Source organism: Rhinoderma darwinii, chromosome 5, assembly GCF_050947455.1.
Source record: "Rhinoderma darwinii isolate aRhiDar2 chromosome 5, aRhiDar2.hap1, whole genome shotgun sequence".
In the NCBI taxonomy this organism is placed as follows: domain Eukaryota; kingdom Metazoa; phylum Chordata; class Amphibia; order Anura; family Rhinodermatidae; genus Rhinoderma; species Rhinoderma darwinii.
In genome coordinates, this window is record NC_134691.1 from 137,790,935 (window position 1) to 137,818,288 (window position 27,354).

Consider the following 27,354-nt stretch of genomic DNA (forward strand, 5'->3'; position numbering starts at 1 on the left):
CATACCCTAATACTACTACTTATAATAATACTAATAATAATAGTAGTAAAAATACTACTTAAAATAGTAATACTACTAGTACTACTACTACTAATAGTAATAATAGCAGCAGTGGCTATGCTACTACTGATAATATTTATACTAATACCATTAACAATAGTAACAATGCTTATAATACTAATAATAGTATTAATACTAAGAATTGTAAAACGACTTCTAATAATACAGATATAATTCGAATACTGATATAATACTAATAATAATTGTACTACTACTAACACTAATGCTATTAATAGTAATAATACTATTATTAATCGTGGTATAGGAATGTTTCCCCATAATCGTCGGAATGTCACTGACCACACGATACGTATCTGAATCCAGTACGCGGCGCAATGTATGCGGGAACACGCATGCTGTGGAGGGACACGGCAGGGCGGGGCACAATCACGTGGTCTTGTGCGGTTACCTTGGCGACCATGTAAAGCATCACGAAACACCGAATTGTAGTAACGGGAGGGGGAGGTGACGGCTGTGTGACCTGAGTGCTGGCTGCTGTGTGTAATACAGTGACGGGGGCAGGAGGAGGAGGGCGCAGCAGGTGGCACTGGTCCGTCCAGCAGTGTGTGGCCTGCCAGTGATGTGATAGGCATCAGGCACATAGAGAGCTGTACGTACAATGGGCACAGGAGGCGCTAGTTCAGTGGTTGTATATAGTGATGTTCTACTGTGAGTGACATAGAATATAGAGGGCACTACATGCTGCAGGGTGTATAACAGGTAGACACTGGTATATTGCCACCACTGAAGAGACTGACAGGCAGTTACAGGATCACAGTCCCATTCATCGCTTGGAACAATGCAGCCAGTACCAGCTGCAACCAATGGTGGGCGCAGTTTAGCCCCCCTCGCCCAGCAGCCTGCAGTGAAGGCAGTGCATGTTTACAGGAATGGGGACCCCTTCTACCGTGGCCGCCGCTTGCTGATCCATGAGAAGCGGGTGGGCACTTTTGACATCTTCCTGAAGGATGTGACTGGCAGGGTCCAAGCACCCTTCGGAGCTGTAAGGAACATTTACACTCCAAGAAATGGGCACAGGGTCACCTCTCTGGAAGATCTGCAGCCCGGAGAATGCTACGTGGCAGGAGGAAAGGAGACTTTTAAAAAGTTGGAGTAAGTATGAAATGTGCATTGCTCGGGTGGATCCAGTAATAGCATGGTACGTGGTGGCTTGTGCTATGTAATGTCCAGTGCCATTCCTGGTGTGTGTTCTCCATGTAAGTGAGACGTGTAAGGCTGGGCACACATGACTGGACTGTGGGACTGTATACTTCACTAGTCCCTGTTATAGGACAACCAATGTAGGGTTATCTTTTTCTCATGCCAGCATTGCAGCCATGTATCAGTGACTCAAGTAGCTCCAGGTTTGCTGTTCACTTTCCATTGGTTTCTATGGAGTGGGATTGTCACGGGACAGTAATGAATGAACCAAAGGGTAAAGTAGAAGTGGCATTCCGTGACATAAATGATGTGACTTTAAAACTGATCAAAAAAAAAATGATGTGACTTTGCATGGCACCTTATGCCGGGTACCACAGTCATCGTCTACCTCAGCATTATACATATATTAATAATAATACTATGTCAAAAAGCTGAAGACGTAATCAAGAACACTTGGGGTATGTTCACACGCACTCGCCTGAAAAAACGGCTCCATTATGCCTACAGACATCTGCCCATTGCTTGCAATGGGAATTATGATGTTCTGTTCCCACGAGCCTTTATTTTACGCGTCGCTGTCAAAATACGTTGCGTAAAATGACGGCTCATCAAAAGAAGTGCAGGTCACTTCATGGAACGTTTTTGGAGGCATTTTTCATTGACTCCATTGAAAAACAGCTCCAAAAACGGCCGTGAAAAACGCGAGTACTTACAAAAACGTCTGAAAATCAGGAGCTGTTTTCGCCTGAAAACAGCTCCGTATTTTTCAAATGTTTTTGGTCACTACGTGTGAACAGAAACCAATCCTAAAGACCACCTCTTTGAGATGACCACCCCTTATCCAGACTAAAAGTCCTTTGACAGATTTTAAGTTTCTTGCTTGATCCCGCAGCAGTCCGTGTTTCAAGGGTGCGTGAGTAGGCTTCCACGCCAACGAATAAAAAATGGGAACTCAGCACTCCCAGGTATTATGCAATAAGTGATATTTTATTTCACATATAGCGAAAAGTAGTAATCCAAAAATAGGTTTTTACCTAACAGCGACCAAGGTCGGAAGCGCCGCATATCCTTATCCATGGTCGTAATCTGTGTCCGGAAGAGGTCGAATGTACAGACCGAAATGTTAAAAACCTATTTTTGGATTACTACTTTTCGCTATATGTGAAATAAAATATCACTTATTGCATAATACCTTGGAGTGTGGAGATTTTAAGTTCCACCATATACTATGCATACTGCCCATCTTCTTTAAGAAGATCACCCGCACCCCCAGAAGACCACTTTTCAATGCAATTTTGGGTGGTCTTCTCAATTGTCTGTAAGGGTATGAGGTTTCATTGTATAAGATATGATGCAGCTTACTTACTGATACTGTCGTATTGCTGTGTTGTACGCCAATATTTAGAATGTGTCATGTGCCGTCGCATGATGATTGTGGAATATGGCGCAGCTACTGAGCTATGCTGGGGTGTATCGCACGTGTTTATCGACAGTTGTTTTTACCTTAAAAAAAAAGGCAGGAAATTGGAATGACTTTGATCAATATTTATATTTGTAGTTTGTCATATGGGCTGTATTGTTTGTTGCACAAGGTTATTTATTTTGGTAAATAAGGCTTATTTTTTGTTATGTTGTATATTAGCAGTCAAGGGTAACAGTCCCTGTGTACTGTGTGACTGAGGACTACACAAGAGAGGTTTCTTCCCAGCTAATTGATGGTTGCGTCTGTTTAATTGGTATTGCTTGCGTGTATATCACCGAAATCTCTAAAGGTCTTTAGTCATTCTTGCCTGTCCACTAATATATAGGAAGAAACTCAGGTTTATGGTGTCTACACACCAAGAATTGATTATTAGGACTGGATTAAGAGTTTTCTTATAACCAGATCGACATCCCCATAATTCACTATGGGCACATATTTCTGTGAGGCACTGACGCTCAGAAATATGTTGCTACAATCCACTAATGGAAAATAATTTTAATCGTAGAAGAATTAAACATTGCTATCCTGTATAATGCAGTCTTCTTTGCTTGTTCTCTGCGTACATCAGAAATTCCCTGGTGTCCCCTGGCAGAAGGCTTTTTTTAGCCAAAGACGCTTGGCATGGGGAGGACAAAACACTCAACATATCTGTGCCAAAAAGGGTTTAAAGGAGTTTTCCTATCTGAGATATCTATGGCATATCCATTGGATGTGCCCTAAATTTTTGGTAGGTGTGGATCTTACCTCTCTATTTGTTCTCTATCTGGATGAGGGGGCCATAGGTGGGACCCCCAATCATCAGACATTTTTGTCACATCCTTTGGTTACTCCATAAATGTCTGAAATGGAAATGCCCCTTTAATGCTTTCTCTACCCCCACATTGACTGTCTATGGTTGTGCTTAGATAAATACAATGCACATTGTAGTAAATTTGGCCCCTTGCTCTGTTATACAGCAGTAAAGGAGTTAGTGTTAAATGAGTATAACGGTTATAACACGTTACCCCCTATTTGTAGGTTAAGGGGTAACTTGCTGATCGGTGGGTGTCCGACAACTCAGACCCCACCGTTTACGAGAACGGCGACCCCAAAGTTGCCCGAACCCCTTGTTTTAACCGAGCGGCAAGTCGCTCATGCGCACTGCCGCTCCATTCATTCTCTATTACAAGGCCAGAAAAAGCCGAGCACTGCACTTGGCTATATCCAACACTCCCATAGAGAATGAATGGAGCGGCAGTGCGCATGAGCGACCTGCCGCTCGATTCAAACGAGGTGTTCTGGCAACTTCGTGGTTCCCGTTCTCGTAAACGGTGGGCGTCCGAGCTGTCGGACACCCACCGATCAGCTAGTTACCCCATACCCTACGGATACAGGGTAACTTGTTGTTTATAACCGGAATACCCCTATAAGGCCCTTTTGCACAGGCCAGTTATTGGGCAAATGAGCATTCATATAAACACTCGTTCCCGATCATTGGCCTGTGTGAACAGGGCATCAATCAGCCGATGAACGAGCAAATGCTGGTTCATCAGCTGATCGTATTGTTTATATAGCACACAATATTATCATTATTGGCAGCACATCTCCCTGTGTGAATAGGGAGATGTGCTGCCAACATGATAGAAATGTGCTGCCAACATGATAGAAATATATGGGAAAGAGCGATCAAAGTAATGATTGCTCGTCCCCATACATTACTGATCATAGCAACTTGTGAAAGGAGCAAACGAGCGCCGATCAACGAGCTGTCTCGTTGATTGGCGCTCGTTTACATGCCCCATATCGGTCGGGGTAATCAGACCTTTAGAACTGTGTATGTTTTATCTGAGCAGTGGGATTCTGTGTGCCTGTTGCCAGTGTGATAGGAGTGACTGATATATGTTAGTAGGGGTCCTTAGGGTGGTAAAAGTTTTCCAGTGGTTCCTTCATGGTAAAAGTTTGGGAAGCACTGGCTGGTATACATATTACTAATATAACAATAACACGGATTGTAGGAGTTCAAGAAAATGATCTCTTTTCACACTTCGAAACTATACGACTAGTAAAGATTATCACCACACTTGGTGGTTATTATGTGTGATACATACAACTTTGATCAGTTCCATTTCATTAGTATCAGTTTTTGGTAGTCCAAACACAGCTGCTCAATGGTCCATTTGTCCCTCAGAAGACAATGTGAATGGTTCATGTGGTGTAAAAGAATGGATAAGGATAAATGCTGCAGTTGATAGTACAACATTCTCATACCATTATTCCTATTTGTAAGGCTTATGTGCAGTTTGTCAAAAAACGTGATTACGTGATTCATGTGGACACTTATGCATGCTTGTATTATGTCTCCGGGACTAAATTATCATAGCTTTCCTTTTTAACCCTCAATGGCTTGTGATATGTGGATATTTTTGAAAACTAGGTCAGGGCACAAACATCCACACAAATCATAAAACATTCCATGAGCTTATGAATGTTCCTTTGCCCTTGGAATACGAAGTATTTCACTTGGTAGAGTAGCATTTAGTGCTCCAGAGCTGTTGCTCCTGCTAGAAGCTGGGACAGGAAATTGCAACCAAACTTAGCTATTCTGTGGAACTCTTTGGTCATGTTGTCAACCATCCTGTAAAGGTATACAGACACTTTCCTGCCCTTTCTTGGCTGACTGTTCAATTTATGTATCAGTCTTGTTTCTTGCCTTGTGCCCCTGCTCCATGTTTGCCTAAGTGGAAGGTGCTCCTACACGGATGTAAGAATGCCCCTATGACAGACCATATGCACCATGAAAGCTAGCAATCTAGCAATGCATACTCCTCCTTTTACGGCATGGCTGACAAAATTCCAGAAGTCAGGTAGCCAGCTAGAAATTTGCAACAGAAATTTAACTTTTTGGTTGCTTTCTATCAACGTCTATGGAATTTCTCCTTGCCAAAGCAATGTGGTCTGACTAGCTCTTAAAATCTACAATATTTTGTCCACCCCATCTGTTGGCTTTCCATTTATTTCAATGGGCGCCACATGACGAGAAGTATCATCCACTTCTCTTCACAACGCCCAGCTTCTGGCAGTGCACAGACACACAGCGTGTTCTCGAGAGATCACGCTATGACGTCACTCACTTCCTGCCCCAGGTCCTGCATCGTGTCGGACGAGCGAGGACACATCGGCACCAGAGGCTACATTTGATTCTGCAGCAGCATCAGCGTTTGCAGGTAAGTAGCTACATCGACTTACCTGCAAACGCCGAAAAAAAACACGTTACTCTTATCTACATTGCAGCGCCGATCTGCTGCAATAGGAGATAGGGGTTGCAAAATCTGGTGACAGAGCCTTTTTAAAGCAGTTTTTTAAGCAAACCCACGTTTTTCGCGATGGCTCTAAAAATGGATCAAGAAGTAACATGCAATTCTTTTTCGCGGGCGTTTGTTTACGCGGCCGTTTTTAAAAAGGGGCACGTAAAAAAACGGCCCATCAGAACAGAACACCATTTTTCCCATTGAAATCAATAGGCAGATGTTTGGAGGCGTTGTGCTTCCGATTTTTCGTCCGTTTACGGACAGAAAATAAGCAGTGTGAACATACCCTTCCTGTCTCAGAGATCATTATTTGCTTATGTCATTAAACCTTGTTATGAACTACATGTATCTTTCACATGATCTAAAAGTAGTGCATCCAAAAAACATCCCTCCTAGCTTTAAAGGGTAACTAAACATTCAACAAACTTCTGACATGTCATAGTGACATGTCAGAAGTTTTGATTGATGGGAGTCCGAGCACTGAGACCCCCACCAAACACTAAAATGAAGCGGCAGAAGTGCTCGTGTGATCGCTCAGCCGCTTAGTTTCTGTTCGGCTTTTTCCAGAAAACCGTTGTATCGGAGTACGGGCCCATAGAGTTTCTATTGAGCCCGTACTCCAATACATTGATTTCCGGAAAAAGCCGAAAAGAAACAAAGCGGCTGAGCACTCACACTCACACTTTTGCCGCTTCATTTTAGTGTTTGGTGGGGGTCTCACTGCTCAGACTCCCACCAATCCAAACTTCTGCCATGTCACTATGACATGTCAGAAGTTTGTTGAACGTTTAATTACCCTTTTAATAGGGTGACAGCATGCACCTGCTTTTCTTGCTTTTAGATGACGGAGAGTAGAAAGGTATACACAGACAAGAGCTGCGGGGGAGTGTAAAGTATCCATAAGTCAGGACTGCTGTGTGGAGAGAGTAGTTCTGCTCATTGACAAAGACCTCCTCATTGGTAAGTGAGATGTGATAGTAGAGGTCAAAGGTGTTAATCTAGATGTAAATATGCACTGCACTTTGCACAAAGTTTGTATGAATCAATAGTACAAGCAAATATAAGAAACTTTGTCATATATCTTTTTAGAGAAAAATGCCTCTTTCTCTACTTATCAGGCTTCTCCCCTCAGCTCCCTCATAACTGTTCACTAACTCTGAATTTATTGCTCACTGAAGGAGCAGGTTATGGCTGCCCATAGAAGTCTATGGAGAGGGGAGGGGGAGGAGGAAGCCGGAGCTGAGTGATAGAGAGGCAGAGACACAGACACTGCAACTTCTAGTAAGACTGGGTACACATGTCACTGGCTAAATGCATTTCTTTGGCGCAAGTCACGGCAAACCGGCTTTTCACAAAATGGCTTAAAAATGGCACCATTTTGACGTAAAATGCATTTTTGATGGGACAAACCAGTGTTGTATCCCACCACAGTGCTGGATTCACAGCTGCACTGCTCATTACTGCTGTATAATGTGCTCCATGCTGCTGCAGCTTCTATATATGTGATAGATAGATAGATTCTCCTCTTCTATGTGTGCTGTGTATAGAAGACACGATAGCAGTTAGGCTCCCCCACTAGCTCAGAAAATTAAAGATAGACCCTGCAGAGGGGAAAACTGCTAAAAAAAAAGCAGAATACAAGTCAGAAATAGTGTTATTCCTCATGTGCGCACATATTACAGCTTATTCTAAAAAAATTACCTGAAAGGTTAGGTACACTTTAAATTCAGCAAAGTTTGTTCTTTCTTTGCTCCGACCTAACTTTTCATGCACATACATTTTTTTAAATTGTAATTTGACAATTTTTCCTTTATTTCCTTGCTTGAGTAAAGTCTATTGCCATGAGCGTAATAGCACTTCATTTCAGAAAGCCAGGAGCCATGTCTCTTAGGCCTTATTCACACGAACGTGTCAGTAATGCCCGCGAAAAAAAAACGCAGCGTTTTTCTTGCGTTGCAGCTCCGTGTAACATCCGTGTATGGTGCGTGTCTGCGTTTTTTACGCGCGTATGTCATGCGTATGTCACGCGTTTATTACGTCATCAAAATAAACTGAAGGAGGTGTTTTTCTTTTTCTCATAATTTCTTTAGCAACTGTTGCGTGAAAAACGCATGGCACACAGATGTGCGTCCGTGTGCTGTCCGTGATTTTCAAGCACCCATTGACTTCAATGGGTGCGTGATGCGCAAAAAACGCACAAGTATAGGACATGCAGTGAGTTTCACGCAGCGGACACACTGCATGAAAAACACTGAATGTCTGAATGGCCCCATTGAATTGCATAGGTCCGTGTGACGTGCGTTGTTTTACGCTCGTGTGAATAAGGCCTTACTCATGTCTCAAGCCAGGTTAAGGCTGGAAACACACATCAAGTTTTTGTTGCAGATTTTGATGCAGTTTTTTGACCCAAAGCCAGAAGTGGAATCATAATGAATGGGAAATATAAGGAAAACATTATACTACTTCTTCCTCCTGGATCCACTTCTGGCTCTGGCTACAAAAACTACATTAAAATCTCCACTACATGTTGCAAAATCAACATGTGTGTCCAGCCTAAAGTCTTGTTCACACTATAGATATTTCAAGTGCTAAAATCTTACGTATATTCTGCTGAAATTCTGCAGCAGAAATCCGAGACTGACCCACAGATTTCTGTCACGTTTAGGTTATGTTCACACAGAGTTTTTTGAGGCGGAAACCGCGCCGCAAAACTCGTCAAAAACGGCCCGAAAATGCCTCCCATTGATTTCAGTGGGAGGCGGAGGCGTCTTTTTCCCGCGAGAAAGAATGGACATGCCCTATCTTCGGGCGTTTACGCCTCTGACCTCCTATTGACTTCAATGGGAGGCAGAGAAAGCGTATTTTGCGGCGTTTTATGCCCGCGGGGCTCAATGGCCGCGGGCGAAAAACGCAGCGAAAATCGGCGTGCAGGGAGAGGAAAATCTGCCTCAAACTTCCAAACGGAATTTTGAGGCAGAAATTCCGCCTGCAAAAAACTTAGCGGCTGTTTACAGCTGTGTCCTCCACTCGCAGATATTCCTCATTTAACCCCTTCGCGCTCAGGTCAGTAATAGTACGTCCTGCTAAGTAGAACGTTCGCGCTCAGGTCAGTACTATTACTGACCTGAGTAAACACGGCGCCATTTAATCCCGGCGCGTGTTTGAGCTGTGATACCTGCTGTTTCCGACAGCAGGCTATCACAGCTTAGTGTGCAGGGACCGATCGCGGTGGTCCCCGCCGATTAACCCCTTAGAAGCCGCGTTCAATAGCGATCGCGGCTTCTTAGGGGTTAAACTGCCATCGCCGGCCTGCTACACGATAGCGGGCCGTGATGGCTACTATGGCAACCAGAATCCTAACAATGGACTCTGGCTACGCCATCGACGGAAGCCTAGTGGGTCCCGACAAAATCAGGATCCACTATGCTTGCTGTCAGCGAACAGCTGACAGCTCTAATACACTGCACTACGCATGTAGTGCAGTGTATTAGAATAGCGATCAGAGCCTCCTGCCCTCATGTCCCCTAGTGGGACAAAGTAAAAAAAGTCTAAAAAAGTAAAAAAAAGTTGTGTAAAAATAAGAAAATAAAAGATTTAAAAGTAATAAAAGTAAAAGTCCCCCTTTTTCCCTTATCAGTTCTTTATTATTAATAAAAATATATAAATAAACAAATAAACTATACATAATTGGTATCGCTGCGTCCGTAACGGCCTGAACTACAAAACGATGTCGTTATTTATCCCGCGCGGTGAACGCCGTAAGAGAAAATAATAATAAACCGTACCACAATCACAATTGTTTGGTCACTTCACCTCGCAAAAAATGGAATAAAAAGAGATCAAAAAGTCGCATGTACCTAAAAATGGTACTGATTGAAACTACAGTTCGTTACGCAAAAAATAAGTCCTCGCACGACTTTCCTGATGGAAAAATAAAACAGTTATGGCTCTTAGAATAAGGTAACACAAAAAGTAAATGATTTTTTACAAAACGTATTTTATTGTGCAAACGCCATAAGACATAAAAAAAAACTATAAACATCTGGTATCGCCGTAATCGTATCGCCCCGCAGAATAAAGTGAATATGTCATTTATAGCGCACGGTGAACGCTGTAATAAAAATTGAATAAAAAACAATAGTAAAATTGCTGTTTTTTTAGTCACCACGCCACCTAAAAATAGAATAAAAACTGATCAAAAAGCCGCATGCACCCCATGAAAACTACAATGGATTCCTCAAGGGGTCTAGTTTCCAAAAAGGGGTCACTTTTGGGGGGTTTCCACTGTTTTAGCACCACAAGACCTCTTCAAACCGGACATGGTGCCTAATAAATTAAATTAAATTAATTAAATGTCACCTCTACTTTGCTCTAAATTCCTGTGAAACGCCTAAAGGGTTAATAAACTTTTTTAATGCTGTTGTGAATACTTTGAGGGGTCTAGTTTCTGAAATGGGGTGTTTGATAAGGGTGTCTAATATATGGGCCCCTCAAAGCAACTTCAGAACTGAGCTGGAAACTAAAAAATAAAATAAAAATGAGGCAATACTTTGCTTCTTACATTATACTCATAATGAGCCGTGCCCACCCCGAGATGACCCCAGTTTTGACCGTTTGTATAAACGGAGACCCCTATTAGACCGTTCCAGTGCCCGGTTTTCCCCAGCATACACCCCGAGAAGTGTATTTCTATAGATGAATCCCTGGTACATTTGAAAGGGAGGCTTCAATTCCGCGAGTACCTGCCGGGTAAGAGGGCAAGGTATGGCGTGAAGATGTATAAGCTGCGAGAGTGCATCAGGGTATACCTACAAATTTAGGATATATGAAGGGAAGGACACCAGTTCTCAGCCCCCAGAATGCCCCCCCCCCCTTACTGGGAGTTAATACAAAAATTGTGTGGGATTTGTTGCACCCACTGCTGGACCAGGGTTACCACCTCTACCTGGATAATTTTTATACCAGCGTCCCACTCTTCAACTGCCTCGCTTCCAGAAGTCCTGCGGCATGCGGCACTGCTAGAAGAAACCTGAGAGGCCTCCCTACGACTCTGCTTGGGCAAACACTCAGAAGGGGTGAGAGCAGGGCACAATCTAGCAGCAACATATTGTGTGTCAAGTACAAGACAAGGGAGATGCCACACCAGTACCCATGTACCAGTACAAGGTACCAGTACAGGGACCCCCAAACCAGACTGCATCCTGGACTACAATAGGTACATGGGACGGGTGGACTTGTCAGATCAAGTCCTGAAGCCTTACAGTACTTCTGGAAGTGAGGCCACAGGCATCGTACCAGGGCAACACTTTTTAGGAGAAGTTCCCCAAACTGGCAAGAAGGGAAAAAGTCAAAAGAGGTGCAGAGTCTGCTATAAGAGGGGGATAAGGAAGGACACAATATATCAATGTGACACCTGTCCCGAAAAACCAGAGCTCTGTATGAAAGAGTGTTTTCAAATTTATCATCCATCCCTTTATTTTTAATTTACCCCAGTTTTACTCGCTCTGATCCACTTCGCACAGCTTACCCCTCCTCATCTTTCCCCTCTGAGCCCTGCTGCGTGCCCAGGCAGCTGATAACAGCCACATGTAGGGTATTGCCGTACCCGGGAGAGCCAACATTACAGTTTATGAGGTGTATATCTCCGGTGGCGCATGCTGGGCACAATATATCGGACACTGAATTGGCATATATGTATAGAAAATTGCAAATTTCACTCTGCACCAACTGCTGCACATTATCTTTTACACAATACCTTTGGGGTCAAAATGCTCACTACACCTCTAGATGAATTCCTTAAGGGGTGTCGTTTTTAAAACGGGGTCACTTCTCGGGGGTTTCAACTGTACTGATACCTCAGGGGCTTCTGCACACACGACTTAGCACCAGAAAATTCCCAGTAGGCCACATGGTGGTCCTTTCCTTCTGAGCCCTCCCATGGGCCCAAACGGCAGTTTATCACCACAAATAGGGTATTGCGGCACTCAGGACAAATTGGGCAACAAAATGCGGTATTTTATTCCTTGTGAAAATAAGAAATTTTGAGCCAAAACTACCTCTTATTGGAAAAAATTACATTTTTTTGAATTCACAGCCCAATTCAAATAAATTCTGTGAAAAAACTGTGGAGTCTAAATGGTCACAACACCCATAAATGAATTCCTTGAGGGGTGTAGTTTCCAAAATGGGGTCACTTCTGGTGGGTTTCCATTGCTTTGATACCTTTGGGGCTCTGCAAATGCGACATGGCACCCGAAAACCAATCCAGCTAAATCTGTGCTCCAAAGAACACATAGTGCTCCTTTCCTTCTAATACCTCCCATGGGCCCAAACGGCAGTTTATGGCCACAAATAGGGTATTGCCGCACTCAGGACAAATTTGGCAACAAAATGGGGTATTTTATTCGTTGTGAAAATAAGACATTTTGAGCCAAAACTACATCTTATTGGAAAAAAGTTTTTTTTTTTAAATTCACAGCCCAATTCAAATAAGTTCTGTGAAAAAACTGTGGGGTCTAAATGGTCACAACACCCATAAATAAATTCCTTGAGGGGTTTTGTTTCCAAAATGGGGTCACTTTTGGTGGGTTTCCATTGCTTTGATACCTCTGAGGCTCTGCAAATGCGACATGGCACCCGAAAACCAATCCAGCAAAATCTGGACTCCAACAAACACATAGCGCTCCTTTCCTTCTGAGGCCTCCCATGGGCCCAAACAGCAGTTTATCACCACAAATGGGGTATTGCCGCACTCAGGACAAATTGGGCAACAAAATGGGGCATTTTGTTCCCTGTGAAAATAAGAAATTCTGATCAAAAATGACATCTTATTGGAAAAATTGTCATTCTTTTAATTTCACAGCCCAATTCAAATACGCGCTGTGAAAAAACTACGGGGTCAAAATGGTAACAATAACCATAAATTAATTCCTTGAGGGGTGCAGTTTCCAAAATGGGGTCAGTTTTGGGGGATTCCTACTGTTTTGACACCTCAACACCTCTCCAAACCTGGCATGCTGCCTAAAATATATGCTAATAAAAAAGCACCACCAAAATGCACTAGGTGCTTCTTTGCTTCTGGGGCTTGTGTTTTAGTCCACGAGCGCAGTAGGGCCACATGTGGGACATTTCTAAAAACTGCAGAATCTGGACAATACATATTTAGTAGTGTTTCTCTGGTAAAACCTTCTTTGTTACAGAAAAAAAATAGAATAAAATTGAAATTCAGAAATAAAAACGAAATTTGCAAATTTCACCTCCACTTTGCTTTCATTCCTGTGAAATGCCTGAAGGGTTAAAAAACTTTCTAAATGCTGTTTTGAATACTTTGAGGGGTCTAGTTTTTAAAATGGGGTGCTTTATGGGGGTTTCTAATACATAGGCCCCTCAAAGCCACTTCAGAACTGAACAGGTACCTTAAAAAAAAGGCTTTTGAAATTTTCTTAAAAATATGAGAAATTGCTGTTTATGTTCTAAGCCTTGTAACGTCCAAGAAAAATAAAAGAATGTTCAAAAAATGATGCGAATCTAAAGTAGACATATGGGAAATGTGAACTAGTGACTATTGTGGGTGGTATAATGGTCTGTTTTTCAAGCAGATGCATTTAAATTCTGAAAAATGCTATTTTTTCTAAATTTTCTCTAAATTTTGCAATTTTTCTCAAATAAAGACTGAATATATCGACCAAATTTTACCACGAACATGAAGCCCAATGTGTCACGAGAAAACAATCTCGGAATCGCTTGGATAGGTTTAAGCATTCCGACGTTATTACCACATAAAGTGAAATATGTCAGATTTAAAAAATGGGCTCTGAGCCTTAAGGCCCAAACTAGGCTGCGTCCTTAAGGGGTTAATGGGGATATTCAGCTTGTCGCTATCGATGCTGTTTTCATGGCGGAATACACCGCTCAAACTGTGTCAAGAAGGGACATGTCACTTCTATTTTTTCAGCAAAGCAGTTTGCTATTCCGACATCAATAGGAGCATTATTACTGACGGTATTCACGTGTATTCCAAGGCGGGAAAAGCATTGGAATCAGTGTGAAGATTACGTCACATGCACAAGATCTAAAGGGCTTTAAAAAAAACAAAAAAACAAACAAACTGGCAGCTGCATTTATGATAACATAAGGAAAAAGACCATACTCACTATGCCATACATATTGACATATTTATCGCAAATACCAGTTTGGTCTTTTTAGAGCCCGGAAAACTCCTTTAAAGGGTATTCCAGGCACCAGCATTTTTCACCAATCCACTGGATATATTCTAGATCGGAGGAAATCTGAAGGCTGGGACCTTCACCTATCGCCAGAAAGGGGGACCCGGTCCCCCATTCTTTCAAGCCGCAAGACTGCGGCTAGGTGGAGTTTGAATGAAGCAAAGGCCGGGAATGCATGGTGTTGCTCTATTCAAAGTCTATCGCGGCTGACAAAAACATCTCGGAAAATGTTCTACCAGAGAGATTCTAAAACCTCTGCTACACCACATTGTAAGAAAAATTACTTGCCTCATACCTTTTAGGGTATGTTCACACGGCCGAAAAATGGCCGAAAAATCGGAAACAGAACACCTTCAAACATCTGCCTATTGATTTGAATGGGAAAAATTGCGTTCTGTTCCGACGGGCCGTTTTTTTATGCAGCCGTTTTGATAAACTGCCGCGTAAGAAAACGTCCGCGAAAAAGAGGTGCAGGTCACTTCTTGGGACGTGTTTGGAGCCGTTTTTCATTAAAACGCAGCGAAAAACGCTGTGAAAAAAGCGAGTGGCTTAAAAAAAATCTGAAAATCAGGAGCAGTTTTCTATTGAAAACAGCACCATATTTTCAGACGTTTTTGAGTTTGCGTGTGAACATACCCTTACTCCAGCGTTGGAGACCATCACAAGCTGACGCAACAGTTCCTCAGCCCGGTGTGATGATCGTCCCGTGGTGTTACTGTGAAGACGGAATGCCACGGCTTTCCTCTGCTAGCAATAAAAGTGTGTGACGTCACTCTTCCAGACCCTTAAAGGGGAATCGCTCTAATCTTCCAGTGCTTGGTGGTGGTGAGTTTCCTAGTGTTTATTCCTGTTGTTCCCTGTGGTTTCCCTGTATCTTTCGTCTTGACTCTGCTTGATCTGATTTAGTTGTGTACCGACATCTGGCCGGAACTTGTGTCCTGATACCAATTACAGGACCTAATGCTGCCCGCCTGTTACCGACCCGGACCTGTTTTACCACAAAACATCTCATCTCTGCCATCTGCAGCACGTCTATTATGGACTAACCTGGGGACCGTGATCTAAGAATCTTACTGGCAAAGTCCAAACGGCCTTAGCGGGAGTTTAAGGTGAAGAACAGAGGATTCCTTAGGCTTCATGCCCACTTCAGTCTTTTTCTTCAGGGTGCTAGCCGTTTTTCTGACGGCTAGCACCCTGACCCATTCATTTCAATGGGGCCATGCACACTTCAGTTTTTTTGACTCCTCACCCCACGTTAGCCTGCGCCAACTCCATAGCAGTTCTAGTTATTTCTTGTTTCTTCTGGCTGCCAAACTTCACATACTTTAAACTACTCTGCTTCACTGTCCCGCTACACTGTGCCACTCTGCTCCACTGTCCCTGACAAGTCCCGCTACACTGTGCCACTCTGCTTCACTGTCCCTGACAAGTCCCGCTACACTGTGCCACTCGGCTCCACTGTCCCTGAGAGATCCCGCTATTGGGTGCTACTCTGCTACACTGTCTTCGAGATATCCTCTTAACTCCGACAACGCTAGTCGGATACCGACATCCAGGTACACTTTTGGGCTTATAGTCTCGTATGGAGTGTTACAGTATGACTGCAGAATCAGACTGCACATGGTTTGTTTTTGTGTTACCATGGAGATGCATATGTCTGCATAGAAGCTGGTAACACAAAATAGTAGGAAATTTTTAATCTAATTCATTTGCAAAGTTGCTTCATTTTTCATCTCGGATGCATTAAGACATTAAAGAAAAATTGGTTGTGAAGACTTGGGCATTTTTCATTAAAAGGAACTGGTAGGTTATGAATGAAACAAGAAGGGCAGCATTCCAGCAGTTGCCTGCTCTAGGAACAGTAAATGCAAACACACTTTATTTAAAAGGTAAATTTATATTTAAAGACAAAATAAATATGGGTCAATACATAACTTATTTCATTTCCATAGTTAAATTTACATTTCAAACTCTCAAGCTATACAAAGCCTACAATAAACCAGTGCAACTTGTGTTCACAATAATGTGGTATATCTAGAACTACCCTGTGTAAGAGAAGTCCATTTGCCACCTTTGTTATAGTAATTGCCGTTGAAGTGCTTCAAGAACTGAGCATTTTATTGGTGCTGTGCAAAGTCATGAACAAATACTAAAAGTCTCTTCATGAATTGTTTATTTGAATGGAGATGTTTACAAACTTTTAACAACTTTTACCTTGTTTGTAAAGTTTGTTATTTATGGTCAGAAAGGACCTATTCACACGACCGGCTTTCCCGGCAGTGTGACGGGCGTTCAAAAAACGGTGGTCACATGGCCGCAGTAGGAACAATAGACCCCAAATGGGGCTATTCACACGACCGATTTTTTGATGGCCTGGGAAACCGGGCCATCAAAAAATGGGACATGCCCTATTTTCGGCCGTTCTCCCAGCCGCCCGGCTCCCATAGAAGTCTATGGGGCCGAGTAACATACGGCCATCACTCGAATGTTTTCCGAGGCACGGCCGTGTCTTCCGTCGTCCGCTCTCTCCTCACAGTGCGAGGTGCATGCGAGGAGGGGGAGGGTATTTTTTTGCTCCCTACAGGAGCGGAATCCCCAATCTCCGGCTACAGCTAAGGCAATGCTGTGGCCGGGGATTGGGGATTCTGCTCCAGGAGAAGTCCCTGACTTCACTGTCCATATATGGACACAGTGAAGTCAAGGACTTCTGAAGCAGAATCCCTGGCGCTGTGGCCGGTGTTTCCGCTCCAGGAGAAGTCCCTGACTTCACTGTCCATATATGGACAATGAAGTCAGGGACTTCTCCTGGAACGGTGGCGCTATCTACAGAAAAGTAGGGGGGGGGGGGGTGCCATCTATGGATGGGGTACTATGTAAAAGGGTCCTGTGTAGATCTACCTACAGGGGGCTGTGCGGCATTACCTACAGGGGCTGTGTGGCATTACCTACTGGGGCTGTGTGGCATTACCTACAGGGGGGGCTGTGTGGCACTACCTACATGGGGGCTGTGTGACACTACCTACAGGGGGGCTGTGGGGCACTACCTACAGGGGGGCTGTGTGGCATTATCTACAGGGGCTGTGTGGCATTACCTACAGGGACTGTGTGGCACTACCTACAGGGGGGGCTGTGTGGTACTAGCTACAGGGGGGCTGTGTGGCACTACCTACAGGGGGCTGTGTGGCACTACCTACAGGGGGATGTGTGGCATTAACTACAGGGGGCTCTGTGGCATTAACTACAGGGGTCTCTGTGGCATTAACTACAGGGGGCTGTGTGGCATTAACTACAGGGGGCTGTGTGGCACTACTTACAGGGGAGCTGTGTGGCACTACTTACAGGGGGGCTGTGTGGCACTACCTACAGGGGGCTGTGTGGCACTACCTACAGGTTGATGTGTGGCATTAACTACATGGGGCTCTGTGGCATTAACTACAGGGGGCTCTGTGGCATTAACTACAGGGGGCTGTGTGGCATTAACTACAGGGGGCTGTGTGGCATTAACTACAGGGGCCTGTGTGGCACTACTTACAGGGGAGCTGTGTGGCACTACCTACAAGGGGGGCTGTGTGGCACTACCTACAGGGGGGCTGTGGCAGTATTTACAGAGGGCAGTGTGTGGCAATAAATTGACAAATGAAATTCATCCGTTTTTAAAACGGACAGGGGAAAAAACGGATGCAAAACGGGTCGAAATCGGCCGTTAAAAATGGAAACACGGCCCGGAACGGAAACGGAACAATGCAAAACGAAAGTTTTTATCGGCCGACACTCAGACCCTGTCGTGTGAATAGAGCCTTAGTCTGTTTGTTTTCCGAATGCCAATGGGACATATAGCAGTACATTTTATATAATTCTTTTGAGGGTGGCATGTTCACATAGGCATTCTGTTTTCTGATATTCTTCTCCGTCATAGGAGCAGAACAACGAGAAAAACTGAAGCGCCAGATTAATCACGTGATGATAACCAACAAAGCCTGATTGAACCCATTGACATTAATAGGTTCCGTCAGATTTCTGTCATGCTGCACTATTTTGTCCACTTAAAAGTGACGGAATCTACACAGGGACCCCTAACAGAGGCTCTGACACTGATGTGAATGAGCGTTAGGGCATGGCCACACATGCCTCTGGCACTCCGCAGCGGAAATCCGCCTCGGACCCGTTTCTCCATTGCCTTCCACAGCTTTGTGGTTGGATTCATTTGCATGTTGTGGACAATTCCGCTGCGGAGCATAGGCTGCGGTGCGGAATTTGGTGTCCGCAGCATAAAATGGTTGTTGCGGAGGTGTGGCGGACTGTTTACGGACTCATTGCGGAATTTCTCCATTGACTTCAATGGAGATTCTAAGTTCCGCAATGAAGTCCGCAGATGTAATGTAGATGTTATGTGTGCTGCGGAGCGTATTGGTTTTTTAACTTGACATTTCTTCATTCTGGCTGGACCTATGTATTTCTAGGTCTACAGCCAGACTGAGGAAGTCAATGGGGCTCCCGTAATTACGGGTGACTACGTGTGTGCACCCATAATTACGGGTGACTACGTGTGTGCACCCGTAATTACGGGAGCGTTGCTAGGCGACGTCAGTAAATAGTCACTGTCCAGGGTGCTGAAAGAGTTAAGCGATCGGCAGTAACTGTTTCAGCACCCTGGACAGTGACTACCGATCACAATATACAGCAACCTGTAAAAAAAATAGAAGTTCATACTTACCGAGAACTCCCTGCTTCTTCCTCCAGTTCGGCTTCCCAGGATGACGTTTCAGTCTAAGTGACGGCTGCAGCCAATCACAGGCTGCAGCGGTCACATGGATTGCCGCGTCATCCAGGGAGGTCGGGCTGGATGCCGAAAGAGGGACGCGTCACCAAGACAACGGCCGGTAAGTATGAAATTCATTTACTTTCACTAGGGAAAGTGCTGTCCCTTCTCTCTATCCTGCACTGATAGAGAGAAGGGAAGTACTTTCACCTCAATACGCAGCGGCTAGTCCGCATCAATTTATTGCCCATTTTGGGCAGATCCGCAACAGAATCTGTTGCGGAAGAATTCCGCTACGTGTGGCCATGCCCTTATAGTAGATGTTATGGTAAAAAATTGCTAATCAAAAAATAGAAAGGTTCATAGGGTGTTCAATACATTTTTGTTGGTAACTGATCCCTACCATAGTTTGGCTGTGTTGTTTAAGTCAATGTCTATGGGTAATACCTTTCTTTTTAAAAAAAAATATTTGATTTATTTCATATTTTTTTAGTTCAATGTTGATTGCTTTTTATATCTGCCACAATATGGCAGAGTTAGGCCACATTCAGACGTGACGGAATTGCTGGTGAATTCCGCTGTGGACAGTCCGCAGTGGAATTCTGCAGCAGCCGTTTTTTACATTTGTTTCTATACTTTTTTAGGAAACTTAGTTCAGACGTTGCGGAAAATAACTGTGCCGAAATTAGGCTGCGGTGCAGAATTTCCCCTCCGCAGCATACACATTATCTTGCGGAGAGGCAGTGGAATTTTACTGCGGATTTCAGCCTTTGCAATGCAAAAACTGAAATCTGTGGCAAGTCTGCTATGATATCTGCAACGTCTGAATTACCTGACAAATATGCAAATGTTGGTGCAGATTCGTGGCATAATTGTCCCGAATCTGCACCAACATTTGCAGCGGAAAAATTCTGCCACGTGTGAACGTGGCCTTATCGTCAGTGATCAGTTTAGCTGCCTATGCAGAGTCTGAGATAGTATCAACTCTATTTATTGCCTGATCCAAGGCTTAGGCTCTGTTCACATCTGCATTGGGGTCCCGTTCTGACGTTCCGTCAGAGGTTTCCATCAGAACGGGACCCTGAGCAGACACAAACTGACATTGACGGAAACCAGAGGTTGATTTCAATGGTGACGGAGCCGATGCCCCTGGTTTCCGTTTTCTCTTTTGTGCACCGATCAGTCGTTTTTGCCGGAAGCAAGCTGGCATGGCCTAGATAAAAAGGGATGAGGTCTATTGAAAAGGAGGCCACTGTGTTCCAAATGTTGGAACCAAAACTGGTGTAGTAACACGTTTTGGCTATGTATATGACCTTTACACGCACACACACATATATATGTGTATGTATATACATATATATATATATACACACACACACACACACACACACACACACACAGTCGAGTCACATTATTATGGCCACCAGCTAATATCCAGAGTAACCGCCGTGTGCGGCACGGACAGCAGCTAGACGGGCTGGGAGCGACTCAATAAGGTGCTGGTAGGTTGTCTCAGGTATCTGGAGCTATGCTGACTGCAGTGCATCCCACATTTACTGCAGGGTGCCTGGGGGAGGATCCATAGAGCGAACAAGATGATCGAGGTGGTCCCACAGATGTTTAATTGGGTTCAAGTCTGGCAAATTAGGGGGCCAGGAAAGTACTTGGAAGTCTTGGTCGTGCTCTTCCAACCACTGTCAGACATTTCTAGCCGTGTGACATGTCAAATGTGTCTTTCTGGAAGATTCCATCTGTCCCAGGGTAGACAAACAGCACATATGGGTGGACGTGATCTGCAACGATGGATTCATACCCAAATTGGTTCAGAGTGCCTTCCACATGGATGAGTGGGCCCGGAGAATGCCATGAAAAGATTCCCCAGACCAGAACGCTGCCGCCACCAGCTAGTGTTCTTCCAGCAGGTGTTTGTTCTCTGATGTTTCTCTCCTGACACGCCAACGTCCATCCGTTCGATGAAGCAGAAAACGTGACTCATCGGAGAAGGCAACCCTTTTCCTAATCATAGGTGGTCCAATTCCGATATTACCGTGCAAATTGAAGCCTTTTTTCTGATGCAGCTTTGTTAGCATAGGAGCAGTGACCATCCATCTGCTTTGGAGCCCCATACGCAGTAGGGTTCACTGAACTGTTGTTTTAGACTCACGTCTGGTAGCCCCCTGGTTGACTTTCACGGTGAGCTGCTCCACTGTAGCGCGTCGTTCGGCGCTCGTGCACCTTCGTAGCCGACATTAATCTCTCACATCAATGGCACGTGGCGCTCTGCAGTTTCCACGTCGGTTATTCCCAATGGTACCATCTGTCCACTCACGATACACTTTCACCACAGCAGCTCTTGAACAGTTCACAAACTGCGCTTTTTGAGAAATACTGCCACCCTTGGTCCGAAAGTCAATAATCACGCCTTTTTGCAACTCTGATAAATCGCCCATTTTTCCCATGGCAAAGAGTGATATGTGTTCAGATAGCCTATAGCACACCTTATGTAGACAGCAGCCCACTACATATTTCTTCCTTCATGGGCTACCGCACTGCCAACATCGAACGGAAGAGGTGATTATAACAATATGACGCGACTGTGTATGTGTGTGTGTGTGTGTATATATATATATATATATATATATATATATATATATATATATATATCTAGTATATGTTATAAGTATATGTCAAGTTACAATAATACTTTCTTATTATCTTTCAGCTACTTACATATTGGAGAGAACAAGAAAAAGCCAGTGGACCCTCTAAGCCAGGTAATGCCATAAGTTTTGTGCATGAGTACTTTTCAAAATTATGGTTAATTAAAGAGGCTCTGTCACCAGATTTTGCAACCCCTATCTGCTATTGCAGCAGATAGGCGCTGCAATGTAGATTACAGTAACGTTTTTATTTTTAAAAAACGAGCATTTTTGGCCAAGTTATGACCATTTTTGTAGTTATGCAAATGAGGCTTGCAAAAGTCCAAGTGGGTGTGTTTAAACGTAAAAGTCCAAGTGGGCGTGTATTATGTGCGTACATCGGGGCGTTTTTAATACTTTTACTAGCTGGGCGTTCTGATGAGAAGTATCATCCACTTCTCTTCAGAACGCCCAGCTTCTGCCAGATCACGCTGTGACGTCACTCACAGGTCCTGCATCGTGTCAGACGAGCGAGGACACATCGGCACCAGGGGCTTCAGTTGATTCTGCAGCAGCATCGGCGTTAGCAGGTAAGTCGATGTAGCTACTTACCTGCAAACGCTGATGCTGCTGCAGAATCAACTGTAGCCTCTGGTGCCGATGTGGCCGACACGATGCAGGACCTGTGAGTGACGTCACAGATCTGCACTGCCAGAAGCTGGGCGTTCTGAAGAGAAGTGGATGATACTTCTCATCAGAACGCCCAGCTAGTAAAAGTATTAAAAACGCCCCGATGTACGCACATAATACACGCCCACTTGGACTTTTACTTTTAAACACACCCACTTGGACTTTTGCAAGCCTCATTTGCATAACTACAAAAATGGTCATAACTTGGCCAAAAATGCTCGTTTTTTAAAAATAAAAACGTTACTGTAATCTACATTGCAGCGCCTATCTGCTGCAATAGCAGATAGGGGTTGCAAAATCTGGTGACAGAGCCTCTTTAATTGCAATATTAAAGGGGTTATGTGGGGACCAAAAATTATGAGCAGTGTACTCACTGCAGTATGTGAGTACACTCGCTAATATACATTCCAGTCCCCCATCGCGCTGAGATTTTCATAGATTTTTATAGCGCTGCTGGGGAAACGGAAGTCTAGTTACACAGCCTTCTTTGATGTCGATACGATGTCGTCATGTACTCTATGAACAAGCAGTAACAGTAGTACAGTGATTACATAGAGTACAACAGGGTCAGTCACATGACAAAGAGTCGTATCGTCATCAAAGAAGACTGTGCAATTAGACTTCCGGTCCCCCGCCAGTGCTATAAAAATCTATGAACATCTTGGAATGTATATTAGCGAATGTACTCACATACTGTAGTGAGTACACTGCTAATAGTTTTTAGTCCCCACATAACCGCTGTAAACGAATCCAAGTTCATTTCTTTAAGGGAGCGCATAATTTATACTCTTAGTTCATACATACGTTGTGTTGTGCACCAGTGGTTGATGGATTTCATTCCTAATTAACAGTCAATGCTGTTTTGCAAGTGGAAAATTGTGATAGACTTGCAACCTAAATTCTGTTCTAAACATCCAGTTCAGCTTTCTCTTAAAATCCTTGGTCATTTTGGACAACATGTTTCCTCTTGAGGTGTCTATTTTATTGTGGGTGGGGTCTACTTGATTTTGGGTGTCGTGTATTTGATTATGGGTGGGACTCACCCCCATCCCTATAATCAGCTGTTAGAAGGGAAACCATAAGGGTATGTTCACACGGCTTATTTTCGGCCATTTTCCGTGCCGTAAGCAGCCGAAAAATCGGAAGGAGAACGCCTCCAAACATCTGCCCATTGATTTCAGTGGGAAAAACTGCGTTCTGTTCCGACGGGATATTTTTTTACGTGGCTGTTTTTAAAGACGGCCGCGTAAAAAAACGCCCATGAAAAAGAAGTGCATGTCTTGAGCCGTTTTTGGAGCCCTTTTTCATTGACTCTATAGAAAAACAGCTCCAAAAACAGCCGTACAAAATGCAGTGAAAGACGCGAGTGCCTCAAAAAAATCAGGAGCAGTTTTCTCTTGAAAACAGCTCCGTATTTTCAGATATTTTTGAGTTTGTGTGTGCACATACCCTAAGAAGAATCTGCTTTGGCCCTTTTTTACACAGCAGTATTTTGGTCAGTATTTTGCATCATTTTTGTGAACCCAAAACCAGGGGTGGAACATAAACTGGGAATAAGTATAATGGGAAGATTTCGCACCTCTTCAGTGTTTTTGATCCACTCCTGGTTTTGGCTTCCAAATACTGATGCAAAATACTGCCGTGTGAAAATGACCTTACACAGAGTCTCATTCAAATAAATGGGACCTTAGTTAAATTCAGCGGACACGCTGAGCTATCCAAATGAAGAGAAGGTCTTTTCAGTGGCTCTCTGCTTTGGCTTATTGAGGGGGCCTTTTCTGGAAGCCTCTCTTTTATTGCCTCAAAATGCTCTAACAGGGCCTTTAAAAGGGAGTTCTTTGAAGCACACAACCCTTTTGAGTCACAATTGTGTTCAATTGGTTATAGAAACCGATCTGAATTTTTAATTCTGCATTCATTCGGTTGGTTAATGTACACTTTTCTCATACGGTCAGACAAATGGAATCACTATGTGTTACAATCACTTGAGATGAAAGCATACACGTACTGTATGCAAGCAGATTGGTAGGAAGCATGTTAACAGCTGTACGCTATGACATATGAACCCCATGGGAACGATGTAAGAAAAAATGAGTGCAGCCAAAAATTGCAGGTATACAGGTTGCTTCTTTTATTTTTTTTCAGGTGCTAGCAATGCCATCTGGAATCTGATTGGTTGGAAAATACTTCCACATTATGTTTGCACTAGTTTTAATACATAAGCCCTGGATACTCCTCAAAATTATATACCCCAAAATTACTTTTGAGCAATATCATTATCATTCCTCTTTTGTCTAAATTTTCTTTACAGTTAGGGTATGTTCACACAGTTAACAAAATACGTCTGAAAATACGGAGCTGTTTTCAAGGGAAAACAGCTCCTGATTTTCAGCCGTTTTTTAATCAAACTCGCGTTTTACGGCCGGATCTGGAGCTGTTTTTCTATTGAGTCAATGAAAACCGGCTCAAGAAGTGACATGCACTTCTATTTACAGGACGTCTTTTTACGCACGTTTTTTGAAAATGAAGCGTAAAAAAATGCCCTGTCGGAACAGAATGCCGTTTTTCCCATTGAAATTAATGGGCAGAAGTTTGCAGGAGTTCTGCTTCCGATTTTTCAGCCGTTTTTTGGGACGTTTACGGCCCGAAAAACCGCTGAAAATAGCCCATGTGAACATACCCTAAAAATAACGATTCTCCACCAAATATATGTAGAAAAAGGGGCAAACCCATTTTCTTTCATTCAGTCCTGGTACTTTTGGATTGGTGATGGCCAGGTTTTCTAATGATACAGATACTACAACCAGATAAGTTTCAATGTCGGATAAGTCGCACAAACCGCACAGGCGTTGTCATGCAGAAATGACCATAGCAATAACACTATTATCTTGGAGGAGGGAACATTTTTGAATCCACATGCTATGTAAATGAGGAATATTCTATAAATGAATACATATAATATACGAATATAATAAGAATATATATGAATAATATATATGAATAAAGAGCATTTTCACCTAAAATGAAAATGCAATGCCTATTTATCTGCTTGGTTATTCAGTGTTATAAGGGTGGGAAAAGTATCATTACATATCTAGTCAGATTTGCCATTTAGGATCTGGGAAAGCTGGGTGACAATAACATCAATACGCAATGTAAGGCCATAATTTCCAGCGTTTAGTAAAGACACAATAGAATATTTAATGGGGTATTCCCGGGAGCACCGCTGTGCAGGGAAAATTTAGAAGAGGGCACACTGCTAAATCAGCTCTACGGACACTTTATTTTAAAGATGGTTGGGGGTCCCAGAGGTCTGACCCCCACTGATCTTAAAGGGATCCTAGCAATATCCCATCATTTTATAAGATAGAATGCCCCTTTGACGAGCACAACTCAATGAATCATCTATGCAGGGGATTTGTCTTTAATATTTGATGTTATTTTATGACAGTGGCAGCCGCCATCTTTCTTGCTTCTATGGTGGAAACGTTGAATTATAGAAAACTCCTTCACACTACCGATAGACCTCCTGCACACTTTGCGTATTTGCTGCAGAATTTCCATGTGGAAATTCTGCAGTGTATTTGGGTATGTTCACACGCAGTGTTTTCAGGCATATTCCGCCTCGAAAAACGCCTCAAAAAATGTAAGCTGAACGCCTACAAACATCTGCCCATTGAAATCAATAGGAAAAACAGCATTTAGCTCATACGGAGCGTAAAAAGACTCTCCGTAAAAAGAAGTAGCATGTCACTTCTTGAGGCGTTTTTTTGGAGCTGATTTTCCATTGAACACTATGAAAAACGCCTGAAAAGAAGCCTCAAAAGAAGCTCCAAATTCATTTGCAGCTTCAAAAACGCTTCAAATGTATTTTCAGAAGTTTTTGAGTTTGTGTGTGAACATACCCTTACTGTTGCAGCAAAGTGGATGAGATTTTAATAAATCTTATCCACACGCTGCGAAAAAAAATCCTGCGGTGCGGATTCTGAATCTGCAGCATGTCAATTTTTTAATCCGGACAGAAATTCTGCAGCGAATTCACAATGTGTGCAAAAGGGCTTAGGTGTCTTTTTTTTTTTTTTGCTTGGAAAAAAACGCCACCAATATCATAATTTTTTTGCAGGCGTTCTTTTGGGTGGCGTTCTTTTTAGGCAGGCAATTTTTAATATGCGTTTTTTTCAGGCGTTTTCCTAAAGGATTCTCTATCAAACTTGAAAAACGCCTGGAAAAAAACGCCATGCCTAGACCATGCTGCATTTTGAAAACAATGTGTGAAATCACCCAAAGGCTTCCTTCACGCACATACTTTTTTTTAGTAGTGTTTTCTTAGCATATAAAAATCGCCATGAATTTCATGCATTTTCTACTAGCTTTTTTTTTTGGATGGTGTTTTTGTAGTCACACATTTTTGACTTGCGTTTTTTTCCAGCGTTTTTTTTTATTTTTTTATAGAAAAGCCCATGGGAAAAGTTCTGAAATAAAATCACCAAACCTACCGCATGCAGCAAATTGCAAATAAACTCCACTAAAAAATAAGTAAAAAAAGGACACAAAAATCTTTATTTTTAGTGAGTTTTATAATTGCCTACTGACTTACAGAAAACTTCTGGTCGCAGCGTTTTTTCCTAAAAGCGCTGTGTGTATGACGAGGAGTTTTTATGTAGCTAATTTGGAGCAAACATGCAAGTGCACTGTGGAATTTCCGCATCACAAGACAGATCTGTTTATGTCGAAGTAAAATGAGAACCTATTTGGTTCCACTTGGTAAAACATTTTCCTGGTTGAGAAGACCCTTTACTCTATAAAACCTTCTGACGACCTTGCTTATATGTGAAACTTCACTTGGCAACCCAGCAGCAGACGCATTAGCAAGAGTAACACAATCCTTGTATTGTTTATGTCTTTAGGGTATAGTTACAGCATTCTGGATACTGGTACAATTGTTTTGTTTACTACTGTATGTGTAGACAATGTCATAGCAAGTTGCTCCGAATGTTCTACCAAAGTACTGATGACGGCTGTTCTATATGATTATGTGAAACTGTTTATT

General features: G+C 43.1%; 1 protein-coding gene across 2 annotated transcripts in view; it reads left to right on the forward strand.

Moving 5' to 3' along the window:
• The first annotated feature begins 470 nt into the window (after positions 1 to 470).
• The window catches only part of DCDC2 (doublecortin domain containing 2), a 159,395-nt gene continuing 132,511 nt past the window's right edge, over positions 471 to 27,354 (forward strand). For both annotated transcript variants that reach the window (XM_075826574.1, XM_075826575.1), the window contains exons 1-2: positions 471 to 1,173; positions 21,698 to 21,749. In XM_075826574.1, the coding sequence (XP_075682689.1) occupies positions 860 to 1,173; positions 21,698 to 21,749 (366 nt within the window). In that variant the 5' untranslated portion in view covers positions 471 to 859. The remainder of the gene's footprint in view (positions 1,174 to 21,697; positions 21,750 to 27,354) is intronic.